This window comes from Musca vetustissima, unplaced genomic scaffold (assembly GCF_032173495.1).
Source record: "Musca vetustissima isolate MV318-11 ecotype Yass unplaced genomic scaffold, APGP_CSIRO_Mvet_v1 utg110403, whole genome shotgun sequence".
Taxonomy (NCBI): Eukaryota; Metazoa; Arthropoda; class Insecta; order Diptera; family Muscidae; genus Musca; species Musca vetustissima.
This window is the reverse complement of record NW_026872783.1, coordinates 19794-32543: the sequence shown is the minus strand read 5'-3', so window position 1 is coordinate 32543 and position 12750 is coordinate 19794. Positions and strand designations below refer to the sequence as shown.

Here is a 12750-nt window from a genome sequence, read left to right as displayed (position 1 = left end):
CACATACACACCAACTGGCCTTATCGAATAATAATTTAAACAATTTAATTGTTATTTAAAAAATCTGCACTCTTTTCCTTAACATACAAAATGACAACAAATACTAGACTAGATACTGTATTTATATTTTACAATATTTCAACTTAAAATATATCATTTACAGAACTTACGTTGGGCGCCAACTTCTATATAGTGGTAGTACTATGAACTTAATTACGTTTACAGATTAAACTTCTACCTTATCCTCGTTGATAATATCCATCACAACAAAATGTTGCGGTTGTTCGCTACAACGTCTCGATGCCGTTGTGGCGGCAACAGCTGGACCACTAACTGCTGCCGGATTTGTTAGACCTACAACATCAATGCTGCCAACACTGCTACGGCTAACTGCATATGAAACACTTCCGCCACTGGTAGTAATTGTTGTATTTCCGCTTCGGCCACTTAAACTGGTGCTGGCAAATTTGCCGCCTACGGCAGTGCCCCCGTTATTACCACCACCACCGCCCACTGCAATTTCCGTAACACTGCTGCAGTAGCTGGAATGCCGTCTCCGTCGTTGCCAACTTTTGCGAAACGGCATTAGGAGAAACCTTTACTAGAGGACAGTTTCATTGGTATTGGAACATGTGCGTGGTCCATTAACAATTGAGTAGCGTGAATGTGGCTCCACCATACGCCCCAGGAAGATCTCTTTGAATGTTTCACGAAATTGTCGCGACATACCACAGTATATACCGAAATTAATCGGATAGCTGACAACCAAAAAGAAATTCGTAAACGTAATAAAAATATTTGCCACTTCATAGTCCAAAAAATTATTGGTCAGCGATGAGACAATGTGCATGGCCGTCACCACAGCTATGGGTATTTCGACGATAAGGAACACGGTGACTACCACAATTAACATGAGCGTGGTACAATTGCTTTCTCGCAATTTTTTACATTCCTTTTTGCGATTTTCACTGATTAGCAGTTTTCGTCGCTCCTGGGCCTTACGCAACGCCCGAAACAGTAAGATGTTTAGGGTAACCAATATTATACAGGGTAACAAATGGACGAATAAAACGCGAAAGAGGAAGAAGAACGTATAGTAGAGATCTTCGCCGACAAACTCTTGCACCCATCGGGCATTGTCGACGTGACAAACCTCCACCATTTCTCCATTCCATTCGATTGTTAGAGCTTGATAGCTGCGATCAAAAATCCGTGTACTTTGATGCAGGAAGGCAGCTAATGTTATATAAATGGTAAATCGTTTGACTCGAGGCATTGTACACCATGTTCGTGCCATGGGCGCATGGCATACGTAAATATATCTGAAAATAGAGGGAAGAGAGAGAGAGAGAGAAATTAATAAAGAACCAGTAAGGAAAGTAGTAAAGTCGGACTGGGCCGACTATATGATACCCTTCACCACTTTGGGTATATTCTACATATGTATCCGAAAAGACGTCGCCTTTTTGAAGGAATTTTGACATAAAATTGAACGAACTTAAATATGTGATTTTTATATCTTTCAGGAACCTATGCTATATTTCATTTCATTTGGGCAAGTTTAGAGTCGTTTGCGCACAGTGGGACAGATTAGTGTAAATCGATTTAAAGCAAACTTGACACACGCTATTCGGTATGCTGCACTGTTTAAAATTTAATCTCAATAAATAAGTCGAAATTATATATGGAAGCTACGAGATATCTATATCTGAACCGATTTGAAGCAAACTTACCAGAGATTAATTTATACTAATTTCAATCTTTAATGCACAATTTACTTAAAATCGGACGAAAATATATATAGGAGGTGTACACATCATTCCAGACTTAATTCAATACGTTATGCCAAAATTCGTGCAAATCGAATAATTTTCAGAGACTTTGGTGCACCATTTACCAAAAATCGGACGAAACTATGTATGGAAGCTATATCTAAATCTGAACTGATTTTCACGAAACCTAGCACACATCATTCCAGACTTAATTTAGTACGCTATAATAAAATTCATGTCAATCAAAAGATTAGCATGGACTTTGGTGCACCATTTACCTAAAATCGGGCGAAACTATATATAGGAGGTATATCTAAATCTGAACCGATTTTCAGGAAACTTAGCACACATCATTCTAGAACTAATTCAGTAGGCTATACCAAATTTCATGCAAAAACAAAGATATATGGGGACTTTGGTACACCATTTACCTAAAATCGGGCGAAACTATATATGGAAGCTATATATAAATCTGAACCGAATTTCTCGAAACTTAGCACACGTCATTCTAGACGTAATTCAATACGCTATGCCAAATTTCGTGCAAATCGATGGATATATATGACTTTGGTACACCATTTACCTGAAATCGGACGAATATATATATGGGAGCTATATCTAAATCTGAATCGATTTTCACAAAACTTAGCACACATCATTCTAGACCTAGTTCAGTAGGCTATACACAATTTCGTGCAAATCGAAAGATATATAGGGACTTTGGTACACCATCTACCTTAAATCGGGCGAAACTATATATGGGAGCTATATTTAAATCTGAACCGATTTTCAAAAAATTTAGCACACATCGTTCTAGACTTAATTAAGTACGCTATGCCAAAATTCGTGTAAATCAAATGATTTTCAGGGACTTTGGTGCACCATTTACATAAAATCCGACTATATATGGGAGCTACATCTAAATCTGAACCGATTTTCTCGAAACTTAACACACGTCATTCTAGACTTAATTTAGTACGCTATAACAAAATTCATGCCAATCAAAAGATTAGCAGGGACTTTAGTGCATCATTTACCTAAAATCGGGCTAAACTATATATGGAAGCTATATCTAAATCTGAACCGATTTTCTCGAAACTTAGCACACGTCATTCTAGAAGTAATTCAATTCGCTATGCCAAATTTCGTGCAAATCGATGGATATATAAGGACTTTGGTACACCATTTACCTAAAATCGGGCGAAACTATATTTGGGAGCTATATCTAAATCTGAACCGATTTTCACGAAACTTGGCACACATTATTCTAGACCTAATTCAGTAGGCTGTACCAAATTTGGTTCAAATCGAAAGATAATTACGGACTTTTGTACCTCATTAACCTTACCTATATCTGGATCGATTTGCCCCAATTTCAATAGGATTCGTCCTTGGGCCAAACAAATGAGCTGTGCCAAATTTCATCCAATTCGGATTATAAATGCGACCTGTACTTTGTTTACAATTTAACATGGATAGACGGACGGACGGACATGCATAAATCGACTCAGAAAGTGATTCTAAGCATATTCTCAAAAGGAACCATGGGTCTATCTCGATTATTTCTGCCTGTTACAAACATATGCACAAAGACATAATACTCTGTACCACAGTGTGGTGAAGGGTATAAAAATGGAATATAAATTGAAATAAAATATTAAATAATTCAAATGTGGAAAAATAACTTCAGGTCCATCATGTTTAATTCTATGTTGCGGAATATAAATGTTGCACATTTTTCATACCCTCCACAGCAACATACCTAACCTCCACACCACTAAATATGATCATAAGCCCCTTAACCGGTCATATCTTGACCATGAATTAAATGCTAGCCCAAACATCATATAGGTTTTAGGTAGACATTTTCATTATAACGTCCAATAAAATTTATATTTTGTACTGTTCTCAATATACATAACAGCCACTTATGTCAAAAAAAGTAACGTGACATGACATGCATTTGTTTATTTAATAATAAATATGAGAATAAGAATAACAACTAAATATTTCCATCACTCGAAAGGAAATAGATTTTCTTTCATTCACAAGTACTTCTAGAAAAAGATACAAATAGGCAAGAAAAATCTTATTATTATTTCAATAACCATCATTTATGATAACTTTGAGGACCATTTCAATGACCATAATATGACACACACACCCACACATAGTACTTAAAATGTATCCCCACCCATATTCATATGTAATGTAGTCATGCATTCTGTAGAAAATTGATTTTGATTTCTTATTCAATTTCGATAATAGTATTATAAGAGGCCAATTTCAATATGCACCATTCCATGACATTTTTCCCCCATCGTAACCAAATCAAAATAAATTAGGTCAATTTGAGTTGTTTTAATGCATTACCAACACCGCCGACACTAACTGTTGTCGGCCTACTCCTCCCCGGCTATAGATTTTCATAATAGTAACAACTTTATCATCACAGGCCGCTGGCGTTGAATCAATGATTTCAGCACGTACCACAACAAAAAAGAAGAGAGAAGCACTCAGGAGTAAAACAAACCCGAGGGCGTTTGACTGTGAATGCGATAGGCTGGGTAATGTTAAAAGGTTTACGTGTTCCTCCGTGTCCATTCGTTGAATAACTTAATAGACCGAAGTAATCTATATGTCCTGGAAAATGTTTTTTTTTTGCTACTAACTGAATTAATTCAATTTACTTAATTTTTGGAATGGCAGTACCTTGGAGTGCTTTGTAGAGGAATTTCAAGGTGTTAGTGCTATGACGTATTGAATTAAATATATAATTTTGCATTGAATATTATAAGGGTCTGATTCTAAAGAGCTGATATTGAAAATAAAACCAGTGAGCGGAGCAGTATAGTCGGACGGGGCCGACCATATGATACCCTACACAACTACTACGAAAAGCCTGGGCAATATTTCGTGATATTTGCACCCTTTTTACCGATTATAGATCAACAACTCCTTTTTCTAAGTCTTGCATATTTTCCAAAATGTTTTTTCTTGAAGTGAATTTTTACGCCATACAATCAAAAATTGGTCACTTTAGGTTTTGGTTGATTTGACACTCGGAAAATTGACCGATCATCATCTAAACAACCGCTCTAAGTATTTGGTCAGACCCCCTTCACCTTGTAAAATATGTGATGTTCTGTATATAATAATTGACTCTAGAGCGACTAGAAAATCTGCAAAATTAAAGTTTTCGGTTCATTGTACGCCCTGAATGAAATCTCAACTTCACCGAAATTTATAAGCGTCGTCCTTGACCATAATCGGAACTTCGTGTAAAATTTCAAAGCGATCAGCGCGAGATTTCCGTCCTCTAATGGAGTAATAGTAATAATATGCACATAGTCACCTTTAATTAATTACGTATAACTCCCGCATCGGAGTACATACAGCCATATAATTGGTATAAATTTGAAGGTCACCAACTACTCTTGGATATACTATCAACGTCTCGGGTATATGTCCTTCAGAAGCAAGTATATACGCCCCAGAATAACAAATTTTTAATTTTTCACACAAAAGTCAAGATCCATTTGACCCCCTAAATATTGACCGATCTTTATCAAAACAGGCATGCTTATTCTTAGGCCCGATCCCCTTCTCCATGTAAAATTTCACGATGTTCGGACCATAACTGCGGCCACTGGAGCGACCAGAAAGACCGACAAAAATTTAGTATAGTATATTAAAATTGATTTGGTAATGAGCGAATAGGAATATTTCATAAAAAAAATAGTAAAAATAACCAGTAAGGAAAATTCAAAAGTCGGACGGGGCCGACTATATGATACCCTTCACCATTTTGGGTACATACAAGAGATGCTCATATGCACAATATCCTGTCGATAAAACAGACATGACATATTTGAAGGACTATCGAAATGGAATCGGGCAAAATTAAATATTGTGATCGACATAGACATTTGAAGCAATAACAAAACAAAATGTATGACTTTGAAATCGGTCAAAATAATGTAAACCTGGACCTAACTGAGCAACCGTGTCACACCATATGGTACCTTGTGTACAAATTCGCCTCAATCGAAAAAAATAGTTTTTTGGTACACCATCGATGAAATCGGATGGAAAAATATATGGAAGCTATATCTAAACCTGAACAAAATTGGACGGAAATATGTATAACACACGTCATTCTAGACTCGATGTGACAGAACAGACTTGTGACAGAAAATTTGTTCCATAATCCGAGCTTTAAAAATATTTCTAGGCGCTTCGTTTGAAATACCATCTTCCGAAATGTTCTCTTCTACTTGATCTTTCCATCTAATTCGTGGCTTCCCCTTCTCTGTGTGAGCCATCAGTTGGCTCCCTTTTATATGTCTTTTGTGCTGGGGCATCCTCATCCATTCTCACAACATGACCTAGCCAACGTAGTTGTAGACAATGCCGATGTCCGAGAACATATTTTACAGCTCATGGTTCATTCGACGACGATATTCATCGTCAACGCAGATCGTCCCATAGATATTTCGGATAATTTTTCTCTCAAGCACTCCAAAAGCAGCCTCATCTGCTTGCGCAAGTATCCATGCTTCATATCCACACAATAGCGTGGGTAATATCAGCGTCTTGTAGAGTGTGAGTTTGATCTGGCGGGAGGTGGCCTTGCTTTTCGTAGGTCTTTTCTAAGATCTGGATAAGAGTTAAAATCGTATTGGTATGGTCCAATAATCTCATTGACCATTAGCTTCACTCGTTAACACAGCACGCCACTTTTTTTTTGCACGGAGCACTGCATGCTGAAATTTCAATCATTTTGCATGCAAATCTAATCATTGGTTAGCCAAATTGTACTAATCAGCTGGTACATGCTTCTGACTAGCATCTGACCACCGGTCTTGAATAGTTCGGCTGGTAATCAATTGGCACCAGCTGTTTTATTGTTCTTCAGCCGATTAATTGCTACTCTGACCTCATCTTGGATATGTGGTATAAAATCTATACCGTCATCTCTTATTGGTTCTGGGACATCTTCTTCACCGCCACTATTTAATAACGGAAGCTTTTCAAAAATTTTCTTCCAGTTTCTCAACACGCTATCTGTATCTGTCACCAGATTTCAATCTTCATCTCTAAAGGAGGATGTGCCTGCTCCAAAGTCTTCGGTTTGGTGTTTTATTCGTTGGTAAAATTTCCGGACTTCATTCTGACTCCTGTACATCTCGATTTGCTCACGCTCTCGGTTTTTTATACCTTACACAACTATGTTGTCAGGGTATGATATCTTTGTGCAGCCCCAAGAGTTTGTACCGCGAAATATTGGTCCAAGATCCAAATATACCGATCTTCATATCTCGACTAGCTGAATCGATCTAGACATGTGTGTCCGTCCGTCCACCACATTTATGGACCAATCATCACGAAATTTTGCATGTAGGATGGGTTCTGGCTAACCCAGAACCCATTACCAACCTATAGGGCGGAAATATAATACTCATCGATTAGAAATTTTCCATTGGGTTCCAGTTATGGTCAAGGACAGCGCTTATAATTTTCGGTGATGATCAGATAATAATTTTAGAATGAAGTGGACCGAAAATTAAATTTGTTTGTAATTTTTCGAATCGATCTATAGGCCACAGTTATAAACCGATCATCACCATACAACCCACGCTCAAGTAATAAGAAGGGCTGTACCGAATATTAGTAATATTCGGAAAATATGTCAGTGTATGGAAGATGTGCTCTTGGCCTCTAATCGGGCAAGAAGGTGCAAATATCACGAAATATTTCCCAGGCTCGGAATAAACTTCCTTAGAAAGTTAGAACTCCGTCGTAGTTGTGTAGGGTATCGTATAGTCGGCCCCGTCCGACTATACTGCTCCGCTCACTGTTTTTTATTTTTTTTTTTTTGAAAATATGTGTCTCCTCGCTTCTTTTGATCCCGGTAATTCCCTCTCACATTACGTGGTGCTAATGTATGCAGACTGAGTTTTTCGCCTCAGTAGCATTTCGACACTCCTGATCGTACCACGGGTTTCTTGATGGTGGTTTTTGGTACCCAAGTGTTGATTTTGCTACAGTTTGTAGGGAGTGGGCAAATCTTTGCCATTGTGCTTTTATATTACTATCGAAACAATGAGTGCTTTCGTTAAGCAATTGGGTGAGTTGAGCGGAGTAGGCTTCTGCAATCTGTTTGCTGCTTTTCGACGTCAAGTTTCCGTGTTACATTAGACGGGTGCGAACGTTGGCTGCCACAAGGTAATGGTCCGAATCGATATTCGCTCCTCGGATCGATCGAACGTCTGAAACACTGAATGAATGCCTTCCGTCTATGACAACTATATAAATTTGATTTCTGGTTGTGTGATCGGGAGAAAACCAGGTGTTCTTGTGTATATTGAGATGCTTTAATCTAGTGCTGCCATCTTTTTTGCTGCCGCGAAATCAATCAACCTCTTGCTGTTGTAGGATGTACCTTTGGTCTGTTTATCTTTGTCTTCCATTGGAGCATCGAAGCAAATAAGACTTATTTAGAAGAATTTCGTTTTTATAAGGATTATAGAAATTCGTCTATAGGAGTGAATCTGGACACGAGGGCTTTGCCATGTTAAAGCCAATCAAAGCCGTTGCTTGGTATTTATCATTCATCCTCGCCATCCCTCGATTTAGTTTGGTAAATATAATATCGTTATGGTATACCATTATACCAAAAATGTTGTCGGAAAAAAATCTAAAATTTTGTACTTAAAATCATATCAAGGCACAGAGTTTAGAAAAAAAAAACAATTCTTATTTTAACCCTTGTCTGTCTTTCAGCAAAAACAAAGACATCAATTGTAACGGTACATAGGATAACCGAAAAATTGCAAAGGAAGAGAGTAATTTTAAATGTCGAATATATTCGACAAAAACATATTCCGATCGATTTCAAATTTTGGGACGTTTCTCTGTGAGTGTATAGCTATCGTATGAACTAGGATAATGTCAATCGATGAAGACCTTCATTATTTTTTAACTTGGTATGTGGCCAACAAATAGGTGATTTTTCCAAAAAAAAAAAAAAAATAAATAAATAAAGTTACGCCATTTTGTTATTTGTTGTGCAAAGTCAATAATCCTAGAGCCAGACATGTACTCTGTCTAACACCGTTGGAATTTTCGGATTCCGATGTTCGAGTGAGGAGTTATCAAAAATAAGGACATTTCTTTGATAACAAAAAAACAACAACAAAAATTGTTTGTAAATTATTTTTCTTCCTTTTTAAATCCTCAAATATATATGTGCAAAGTTACAAACCTTAAAATGCATAGGTATTCATTTACCAGCCCATTTAAAATCTTAAAAATAAAAAATCGAGAATGGGGGGGGTTCCCTTAATTGGACAAAGGGATGAAATTGAAATTACATCGTACACAATTTAATTTTTTTTTTTGCTTTTGCTTTTTTTTTGCAAATCAAAAGATATATAGGGACTTTGGTACACAATTTACCTTAAATCGGACGAAGATATATATGGGAGCTATATCTAAATCTGAACCGATTTTCACGAAACTTGGCAGACATCATTCTAGATCTAAATGATTACGCTGTACCAAGTTTCGTGCAAATCGAAAGATATATAAGGACTGTTTACATTAAATCGATTAAATATATATATATATATGGGAGCTATATTTACTCTGAACCGATTTTTCCCAATTTCAATAGGGTTCGTCCTTGGGCCGAATTTGCCAAATTTGCTTTGGGCCGACATATGCCAAATTTCATCCAATTCGGATCATAAATGCGACCTGTACTTTGTTTACAATTTAACATGAACAGACAGACAGACGGACGGACATGCATAAATCGACTTAAAAAGTGATTCTATGCATATTCTAAAAAGGAACCATGGGTCTATCTCGAGTTTCGTGAAAATCGGTTCAGATTTCGATATAGCTCCCAAATATAGTTTCTCCCGATTTTAGGTAAATTGTGAACCAAAGTCCCTGAAAATCATTAGATTTGCAAGAATTTTGACACAGCGTACTGATTTAAGTCTAGAATGATGTGTGCAAAGTTTCGTGAAAATCGATGCAGATGTAGATATAGCTCCCATATATATTTTCGTCCGATTTACAATAAATGGTGCACTTAAGATCCATTACCAGGCAGATTTTTTTCAATATTTCCCCTTTTTTTAAATTTTAGTGTATTAAATATTCAACTCCACACTTGGCCTGCACCTTAAATAAAGTTCTTATCGTCCTGGCCCATAAGACCAGTTTCACTTTACCAACGGATATCGAACAATATTGTTTTGCCATATTTGTTGTTGTTATTGCTGAAAGCTCTAAAACATGTTTGTACTTCTACTATACAGCATTCAATAGTTGCGACAATCGGCGTTTTCCTATTCGCCTTTTCGATCCTTTATTCGCAAAAGCATTTGCCTTTCACTTTCTTTTGTAAGGTTTACCTTCTCGACCACATAGAAAACTTTCGTTTTGGAATTTCGTTTGCAACATTGTATGTTTAGAGTATGTTTTCCTTTTTTGGTTTTTTATTTCCCTTCCTTTTTGCAGGATATGCACTTTTCGATGAAAAGAAAATTTAACACGAAATTCCCATTGCTGTGAATAACTAAATTCCGCTTTCCGGTTTTTTCTTTCGAAGAGGATAAATTGATTGCTGGTCAAAGAAGGAAACTTCTTTACTATTACTCAAGTGTACATGAATACACATGTACATACATATAAATTTATATACTAGCAGAGGGGAGACTTGACAAAGGAGGCGAGAATCTAGAGCCAGCTATATGATGTACGTAGTCGAAGGGAGGCTTCTAGGAGCTCAAGGTATTTTTTTTTTTGACGAGTCCTTATGGAGTAGATAAAGAGAGTCCTTATAGACTAGCTGAAGGGAATCTTTATATACGAGCTGAACGGGAGTCTTTATAGACGAGCTGAACGGGAGTCTTTATTGACGAGCTGAACGGGAGTCTTTATAGACGAGCTGAACGGGAGTCTTTATAGACGAGCTGAACGGGAGTCTTTATAGACGAGCTGAACGGGAGTCTTTATAGACGAGCTGAACGGGAGTCTTTATTGACGAGCTGAACGGGAGTCTTTATAGACGAGCTGAACGGGAGTCATTATAGACGAGCTGAACGGGAGTCTTTATAGACGAGCTGAACGGGAGTCTTTATAGACGAGCTGAACGGGAGTCTTTATAGACGAGCTGAACGGGAGTCTTTATAGACGAGCTGAACGGGACTCTTTATCTAGACGGGCTGAAGGGAGTATTTATATAGACGGGCTGAAGGGAGTCTTTATATAGACGGAAGGGTCTTTATCGAAGAGCTGAAGCAGGGAGTCTTTATAGACGAGCTAAAGCAGGGAGTCTTTATAGAAGAGCTGAAGCAGGGAGTCTTTAAAGACGAGCTGAAGCAGGGAGTCTTTATAGACGAGCTGAAGCAGGGAGTCTTTATAGATGAGCTGAAGCAGGAAGTCTTTAAAGACGAACTGAAGCAGGGAGTCTTTATAGACGAGCTGAAGCAGGGAGTCTTTATAGACGAGCTGAAGCAGGGAGTCTTTATAGACGAGCTGAAGCAGGGAGTCTTTATAGACGAGCTGAAGCAGGGAGTCTTTATAGACGAGCTGAAGCAGGGAGTCTTTATAGACGAGCTGAAGCAGGGAGTCTTTATAGACGAGCTGAAGCAGGGAGTCTTTATAGACGAGCTGAAGCATGGAGTCTTTATAGACGAGCTGAAGCAGGGAGTCTTTATAGACGAGCTGAAGGGGGTATTTATAGACGAGCTAAAGGGAGTCTTTATAGACGAACTGATGGGAGTCTTTATAGACGAGCTGAAGGGAGTTTTTATAGACGAGCTGAAGGGAGTCTTTATATACGAGCTGAAGGGTGTCTTTTTAGACGAGCTATTTTTAGAAGGTCTAAGGGCTCTTTCAATGAGCTGAAAATAGTCTTTATAGGCGAGCTGAGGGATTTTCTATAAATGTGGTGAAGGTGGTCTTTATAGATTACATGAAGACACTCTTCATAGTGGAGTCGATTGGCCTCATGACAAGCTGCAGGTGGACTTAATTTTTATTTGAAACGATAGCACGGGGCAAAACCTATCATTTTGCCTCTCATATGTATATCCCATCGCGCAATTTTTTATTTTTATACCACACTTCTCGAAATGTTTTGAATTTTGTCGCTCTTGCAGGTCACAAATAATATTTTCGTTTAATTTTCTTTCAAAACTTTAGCTGTCCTTGACACTGACTGACATTTGGTGGTTATCCTTAAAAAAAAGACTGTAAATTTTACATGACCTTGCAGTTTATGTTTTGCTTTGCTTTTTTTGAGCAAGGAAACAACAGAGGCTACTACTACAAGGGAGGCCGCCTTCAAAACCGCCCCACGATGGACATCATCATTATACAGTTGTCGTGTTAACGAATACAGTTACAACACAAGTTTACATACCTTTGTACGGCCAACGCCAATGTCAGCCAAATTGATGCTGTGTGACACATTGCTGGCATTATCTGAAAAATAAAGAACGATGGTAGGAATGAATGAAAGCAAAGAAAATGTTGTTGAACAATGGTCATTGTTTAAGAAAACAAAAATAGAAAATATTTTGAAAACAAAAGCCATAGCTAGCAACAACAATTGGGTTGCAGCATTTTTTTAATAAATTCATGCAAACAAATATATATTTAAATTATTTCAAAGGAAAAAATAAAGGGATTTTCTTTGGTATTCTTTAATTTGTGTCATTTTAAAAATGTTGGTATCTCTAAGGACAACGTGAGTAATCAGATTGTATGAAATATGGATATATTCATGTGAGAACGTAGATGACAAATATTTATGCATTTCGGGCTGGGAAGTAATAGATCATTGGTACCGCTCGTTTTTATATCCTTACAATTACATTCTATGGTGTATTCCTTAAAAAACATAGACCGTGTAACCTTTGAATTGATACCAATTATATTGTTGTAAGTACTCGGA

General features: G+C 37.4%; 1 protein-coding gene across 1 annotated transcript; it reads right to left on the bottom strand.

Annotated features, from left to right (window-relative positions):
• Window positions 1-505: 505 nt before the first annotated feature.
• Window positions 506-12344, bottom strand: LOC133338530 (sex peptide receptor). Its single transcript, XM_061546702.1, has 2 exons — window positions 12217-12344; window positions 506-1322 (listed from the first exon to the last, which is right to left on the bottom strand). Exons 1-2 carry the CDS (start codon window positions 12342-12344, stop codon window positions 602-604), a joined length of 849 nt encoding a protein of 282 aa, XP_061402686.1. The 3' UTR covers window positions 506-601.
• Between the last annotated feature and the right edge of the window lie 406 nt (window positions 12345-12750).